The sequence below is a fragment of the Patiria miniata genome, unplaced genomic scaffold (genome assembly GCF_015706575.1).
Source record: "Patiria miniata isolate m_02_andy unplaced genomic scaffold, ASM1570657v1 HiC_scaffold_22, whole genome shotgun sequence".
In the NCBI taxonomy this organism is placed as follows: Eukaryota; Metazoa; Echinodermata; class Asteroidea; order Valvatida; family Asterinidae; genus Patiria; species Patiria miniata.
The window spans coordinates 12,269,019-12,276,132 of NW_024037061.1; the positions used below are offsets into that span (position 1 = coordinate 12,269,019).

Sequence of the window (7,114 nt, forward strand, 5' to 3'; positions counted from 1 at the left end):
ATTTAGAAATCCGGAATTCGCAGATTTGTTGTCCAAGGTCACATTTTTGGATAGGTGGTTGGCTGCTCAAGTTAAATTCTAGTCAATTTTGGATATTATATTGAAGACTTAAAGTAAAATGCACCATTTGAAACTCAAAATATGAAACGGCCTAAATTTGATGTGATGAACTTTATAATAGGATCGAGTATTCACATACTTTGGAATCATTGTGCCAGTGCTCATCTCATTTTCGAGGAAAGAGGAATTTACCACCCTGGCGATGGTAATTAGCACCAAACCACAGCGCAGTGTCAAAATCTTGCTTTACGTCTAGACAAGTAAACTAAAGATGCACTTGTAACGCAGTATCAAGGAACAGAAATCTTTGAATTCCGGATTTCTATGATAAATTATCACAGTAACGCGGTATCGAGGAAGGGGTTATCTTTGAATTCCAGATTTCTGTGATAAATTATCACGGTAACGCGGTATCGAGGAAGGGATTATCTTTGAATTCCAGATTTCTGAGATAAATTATCACGGTAACGCGGTATCGAGGAAGGGATTATCTTTGCATTCCGGATTTCTGTGATAAATTATCACAGTAACGCGGTATAGGAAGGGGTTATCTTTGAATTCCAGATTTCTGTGATAAATTATCACGGTAACGCGGTATCGAGGAAGGATTTATGTTTTGAATTCCGGATTTCTGTGATAAATTATCACAGTAACGCGGTATCGAGGAAGGGGCTATCTTTGAATTCCAGATTTCTGTGATAAATTATCACGGTAACGCGGTATCGCGGAAGGCAATTCAAGCTTCCGTATTGCAGGCCTAGTGTTCTGCCTTCGGCAGCCGTTGCAATTTGTCTAGCGCCCTCTGCCGTTCATTCGTATTTTTTTCATGCCAGCGTTCTGATCATTAGTTTTTCTTCACAGTTACATGTACACTCTAGAAACGTGTTCGGTCTCATGTACATTTTGAATGGGTTTTTGTGGACATTTTGAGGGTTTGCTTTTTCCTTCTCATCCCGCTTTCATGTCAATTTGGGGGGATTCGTCTACTTTTACATGTCTGAAATCTTTATTGTAATTTCTCTGTTATTTAAAGGGGTATTTCCAGCCAGTTTTATTCTCAGAATTTGGATTATTGGGGTAGACTTGTCATAGTCCTTGGGCCATTTCCTGTATTTTCGTCTGTTTCATTAGTGGTCAATTAAGATAGTTCATGTAATCACCTCACACTAATTAATACTCCATTAACCTTCTGTACTTTATTGTTTAAACTCAAAATGTGTTCTGTATGATTTAAATTGCAGTTTCACACCGCTTCCAATAAACAGCTGATTCGTCGACTTCACTACAGTCCATTTTGGGCTCATTTTGGGAGAGTGTTTAGCCTCTGCATAGCTGCGCACGTACACGTGCAGTGAGGGCAGAAGAGTGAAAAGATTAACGCTACACCCCAAGAGGATCTACATTAACTGGTATCTTGCTGCAACATTGTTCCACATTGTTCCATTGTTCGCGCCTCCAAGGTCCCGTGGACCCCCATCTTTATCTTCACGACACTCGGTCCAGTCCAACGTCAGCTTGGCTGCAGCAGAGGCCCGTGCTGCAGCAGAGGCTGCACGCGCAAGAGCTGACTACACCAGACGTCAGATTGAGATGAAGGTGGAACGGGCACGGCTTGACGCCATGCTCGTCGCTATGCAGGAAGAGGGCGAAGCTCAATCTGCATTAGCTGCTGCCAAAGTACTAGAGGAAGCTGCAGACACTGAAGCAACTAAGGACAGAGCAAGCACTGCAAGTCCCCCTGTTCTTCAACCTGAAGCAATGCAACGTACAGAAGAGTACGTGAAGGCACATTTTGATCACGAAGATCAACCCACCACCCAAGTTGACCAAAAGGACAACCCCATTGATAACGGGAACTCACATCTACAAACTGTCGCTGTCGACTCGCAAGAACCCTTACCTCCACGACTCCCGCAGAATCCTCCAGCCTGGCATGCTGCACCCCCCTTTATCTACCATGTCAACTCCCCTTTCACATACCCCACACTATACGTGTACTGATGTGGCCGATCATCACAACTGTCGTATGTCCATGCATTATGATACGTTCTGTGAGGGACACCAACTACACGTTCCATGAGTTACAGTGTGTATTAAAATGGCGGCGCCCATGCCACGAGTTCCTGTGAAGACTCGGTGAGTTCGTTCCATTATTTACTGGTTTGAAAGGACCCATAAACACAACATAGTGACAGCGGTGGTCCCAGTAAATGTTTGCGGACATAATCAGTGACATTTTGAGACTATATCACGTCAGGTAGTTGGACATTTTGTGGCAAAACAAACCGTTATTTTTCGTCCGATTCGCCACGTTCGTACGTGTGTCTAACGTACATCGATCATGTCGCAGTCACAGGGGGCGCCCTATAGTTCAGCTTTGATCGGACGGCTCGATCCATATGACCAAGTAGAGGAAATCACCAACTACCTCGAACGATTGGACCTGTATTTCAAGGCCAATGACATTTCTCCAGCCAAGCAGTCTGCTGTTCTGCTGAGTTGTATCGGAGCAAATGTGTACAAAACTGTGAAGAGCCTTTCTGAACCTGTGGCAGTCACTGAAAAGACTTACGCTGAACTGTGTACTCTGCTCAAATCGCACTACGGACCCAAACGACTGGTGATTGCTGAACGATTCCGGTTTTATCAGCGCAATCAAAATGCTGGTGAGACTGTAGCACAGTATTCTGTGGAATTGCAAACCTTGGCTGGACCGTGTAAATTCGGTTCTTTTCTTGATGATGCCCTCCGCGACCGGCTAGTTTGCGGCATACGCAGTTTGTTCATCCAGAAACACTTGCTCACCAAAGATGGCCTGACATTCTCCAAAGCCATCGAACTTGCCAAAACGCTTGAAACAGCCACAAAGGATCAGCAGGACATTAAGGCCCAGGGAGATAGTAATACTACTACAGTCCAGGCAGTCCATCAGGTGCAGCAGCGCCAGAAGCAACGCTCCAACAAGCCTCCCATGAGAAGGGATCAGCGATCCTCGTACCCCAGACTGAGTGGTCCCCTTTGCCAGAATTGCGGCTACGCCTCTACCCATAGAACTTGTCCTGCCAAGGGACAACACTGTAAGAGCTGCAATAAGATCGGCCACTTTTCAAAAGTCTGCCGATCAAGGCCCAAACAGATGCGAGCAGTTCTCCAGACAGATCCAGAACAAGAGGATGAAACCTGTACTTTTGCAGAGAACGAGTTCTTTGTCGGTGCCATACGCCGACAGCAACTGCCCATCGATGACGTTTGGAGACAGATCTCCATGTACATGGACAGACTGTGTCATTCCTACTTGACACGGGCTCTGAGGTCAATATCCTCCCGCTTGACATCTTCAACGCGCTGAATGTCCCCGATAAGACCCTACAGCCGTCCTCAACACGCCTTACAGGATTCTTCGGGGGAAAAGCCACACCAATCGGCCAGACCAGACTCATTTGCCAAGTCAAGGGCAAAACTCAAAGCTTGCTGTTCCTCATCTTGCCTCAGGGAGAACCAGTCATAGGCAAGCATGCCTGTGACTCGCTTGGATTGGTCCACAGAGTCTACACTCTACTCAGCCATGAGAGTGTTTTTGAAGGGGGTGGATGTCTGCATGGACAAGCAGTTAGCATCAAGGTAGACGAAGCCACCACCCCTTACTGCGTCATGACTCCTCGTCGTATCCCCATTCCTCTCATGCCCAAACTGAAAGAGGAGCTGGAGAGGATGGAGCAACAGAACATCATTCAGCGTATCACTGACCCCACAGATTGGTGCTCGCCTATTGTGATAGCGCCGAAAAAGAATGGTGACATTCGCCTATGCGTAGACCTCAGACGACTGAACAAAGCAGTTGTCAGGGAGAGGTATACCATACCAACCGTCGAAGAAGTCCTCGGCAAAGTCGCTGGCGCCCAGATATTCTCCCTGCTAGATGCCAAGCATGGCTTCTGGCAAGTACCACTGACAGAGGAAAGCCAGAAGTTCACTACCTTCATTACACCATTCGGGCGTTACTGCTTTAAACGCCTTCCATTTGGCATCACATCGGCACCAGAAATATATCAACGCATCATGTGCGACCTTCTAACCGACATACCCGGGGTCGTGGTGTACATGGACGACGTACTGATCACCGGTCGCACAAAAGAAGAACACGATGAAAGACTCCAGCGCATTCTCGAAATTGTGCAGAACGCTGGACTACAGCTGAACAAGGACAAATGCAAAATCGCCCAAACAAAGGTCGACTTCTTCGGCATGAAGCTCGATAAAGACGGCATCCATGCCGACCCTGCAAAGATAGCAGCGATCATCCAAATGCCACCGCCAACCACCAAAACCGAAGTCAAACGACTAATGGGGATGATCAACTGGCTTGCGCGATTCATTCCCCATGTCTCTTCAGTCGCTGCACCAATTAATGACCTACTGAAGAGTGATGTCAGCTGGGTGTGGGGATCACCACAGCAGTCAGCTTTTCGCAGCATTAAGACACTCCTCACATCAGCTCCTGCACTCGCTTTCTATGATCCAAATAAGCCGACCATGGTTAGCGCTGATGCAAGCGAATACGGACTGGGTGGATGTATTCTGCAGCAACAAGATGACAAACAGTGGAAGCCAGTGGCGTACTGTTCAAGAAGCCTCACTCCATCTGAACGACGCTACGCGCAGATAGAGAAAGAGCTGTTGGCCTCGGTGTGGTCGTGCGAAAGGTTTTACGTATACCTTCGAGGCCTTCACGTCACCATACAGACTGACCATAAACCGCTGGTTCCACTCATCAACAATAAGGATCTGTGTGACGCTCCGCTGAGGTGTCAACGACTTCTTATGCGTCTCATGAAGTACCACTGCACTGCAGAGTACGTACCTGGCAAACTCCTCACTGTGGCCGATACCCTGTCTCGCGCACCCTTGAAGTCATCGGTCACTGAAAGGGACAACCTTCCAGACGAAGTTGAAGCACATGTCCATATGGTCACAAGCCACTGGCCAGTCTCCCAGGGGAAATTGGACGAGATCAAACGTGAAACTGCCCTCGATGAAGTGCTGGTGCAAGTCGCATCACACATTCGCAGTGGCTGGCCAAAGTACTCCCGCGACATTGAATCAACAACAGTGAAGCTCTACTGGGAGAACCAAGACAACCTCAGCTTCGTCCAGGGGATCCTCACCCATGGCGACCGCATCGTCATCCCGGCAAATATGCGCCAAGAGATGCTGTTGAGGATCCACGAAGGTCACCAGGGAATATCAAAGTCCAGAGCCCGAGCTGCTCAAGCCGTTTGGTGGCCAGGTATTGGGAGCGACATTGCCCAGTACATAGAGAAATGCTCCTTCTGTCAGACCAAGCAGTCAGCACAGCGAGCGGAACCTCTAATCTCGACTCCGCTTCCTGAACGACCTTGGCAACGTCTTGCCTGTGATCTGGCAGAGGTCAATGGGAGACACTACATAGTCCTAGTCGACTACTTTTCGCGATGGATTGAGGTCCATCATCTCCCGACAACAACGTCGTTGGCCGTCATTAACTTTTTGAAGGCCACTTTCGCCCGTTTTGGCATTCCTGAGGTTATCGTCACCGATAATGGGCCACAGTTCCTGACCGAGTTCAACCAATTTGCAAGTGAGTATGACATCCAACATCTCACATCTAGCCCAAACTACCCTCAGGCGAATGGAATGGCCGAGAAAGCAGTCCACATTGCTAAATCCATGCTCCGGCAGCCTGATCCTCTGCGAGCATTGCTGACCTACCGATCCACACCAATCCCGGGCCTCAACCTTAGTCCTGCACGCCTGCTGATGGGTCGCGAACTACGCACAACATTGCCAACACTCCCTCGCAATCTCCGTCCCAAGGTGATCAACACGCACCAGTTGAAGGCAGCCGACAAGCAACGTAAGGCCAAGAGCGAGTCTTACTTCAACGAGAAGCATGGCGTCCGTCATCTGTGTGAGCTGAAACCAGGTGACACGGTGCGGATCCGCAACAAAACACATCTGAGTCCGTTGGGTGAGGTGGTTCGAAAAGCAGGTCCCCCACGCTCCTACATTGTCAACGTTCAGGGCGTCGAGTATCGTCGTAACCGTCGCCACTTGCTGCTTATCCCAGAACCAGAACCAGTTCTTGAAGTCCAGACCCCACCTGACCCAATTCACCCACAGAATCCCAAGCCAACAACAACAGTCAGACCACGACGCACAGGAAAACCTCCACGCTGGCACCAGGATTATGTGGTGTACTAAACCTGGCACTAAACTGGAACATTGAACTCTAAACTCCACAGAACTGAACTCTAGATTGCTCACAAATCTGGACAATTTCAGGATTTTGGCACTTGAATAATCTCACATAATTTCAGACCTAAACAACCTTAACTGAACACACTTTCACAGCAGCATTCACAACATATGTTTTAATGCCAAAAAGCATTGCCATTTATTTACTGTTAACTATTGTTCATTGTTAATGTGTTTAACCAGTTTTGTTTGTTGACAGCTTAAAGGGGGGAGATGTCGTATGTCCATGCATTATGATACGTTCTGTGAGGGACACCAACTACACGTTCCATGAGTTACAGTGTGTATTAAAATGGCGGCGCCCATGCCACGAGTTCCTGTGAAGACTCGGTGAGTTCGTTCCATTATTTACTGGTTTGAAAGGACCCATAAACACAACAACAACATGTACGGTTACAACAGTGGACCAAAACGGAACCTCCCCGGACTTTCAGACATCTCTGATCTCACAGCACACCTCGCTCGTCGAGACCTCCTCTCAGCCGGACTCAAGGTTTTTGACAACCGGCCAGAAAATTACTTGTCTTGGAAGGCCAGTTACCGCAATGTCACACGAGGACTAAACTTCAAACCCAGTGAGGAACTGGATCTACTTACCAAGTGGCTTGGTGGAGAGTCACAGCAGCACGCTATGAGAATCAGAGCGGTCCACATAAACAATCCATCGGCAGGCCTGGACATGGTGTGGCAAAGGTTGGATAAGAAATATGGATCTCTAGAAGCCATCAAGACGTCTCTCTTCTCGCGTTTAGAGAAATTT

General features: G+C 47.9%; 1 protein-coding gene across 1 annotated transcript; it reads left to right on the forward strand.

Moving 5' to 3' along the window:
* Positions 1-2,401: 2,401 nt before the first annotated feature.
* Positions 2,402-6,300, forward strand: LOC119730082 (uncharacterized protein K02A2.6-like). The gene is made up of 2 exons (XM_038202867.1): positions 2,402-3,307; positions 3,340-6,300. Exons 1-2 carry the CDS (start codon positions 2,402-2,404, stop codon positions 6,298-6,300), a joined length of 3,867 nt encoding a protein of 1,288 aa, XP_038058795.1.
* The last annotated feature ends 814 nt before the right edge of the window (positions 6,301-7,114 follow it).

What these genes read in the sequence shown, in the direction of transcription:
- LOC119730082 (XM_038202867.1), top strand. Translation starts at nt 2,402, where the DNA reads ATGTCGCAGTCACAGGGGGCGCCCTATAGTTCAGCTTTGATCGGACGG. An exon ending in AGCAACTGCCCATCGATGAC is followed by an intron (nt 3,308 to 3,339) that starts GTTTGGAGACAG and finishes GTACATGGACAG; the next exon opens with ACTGTGTCATTCCTACTTGA.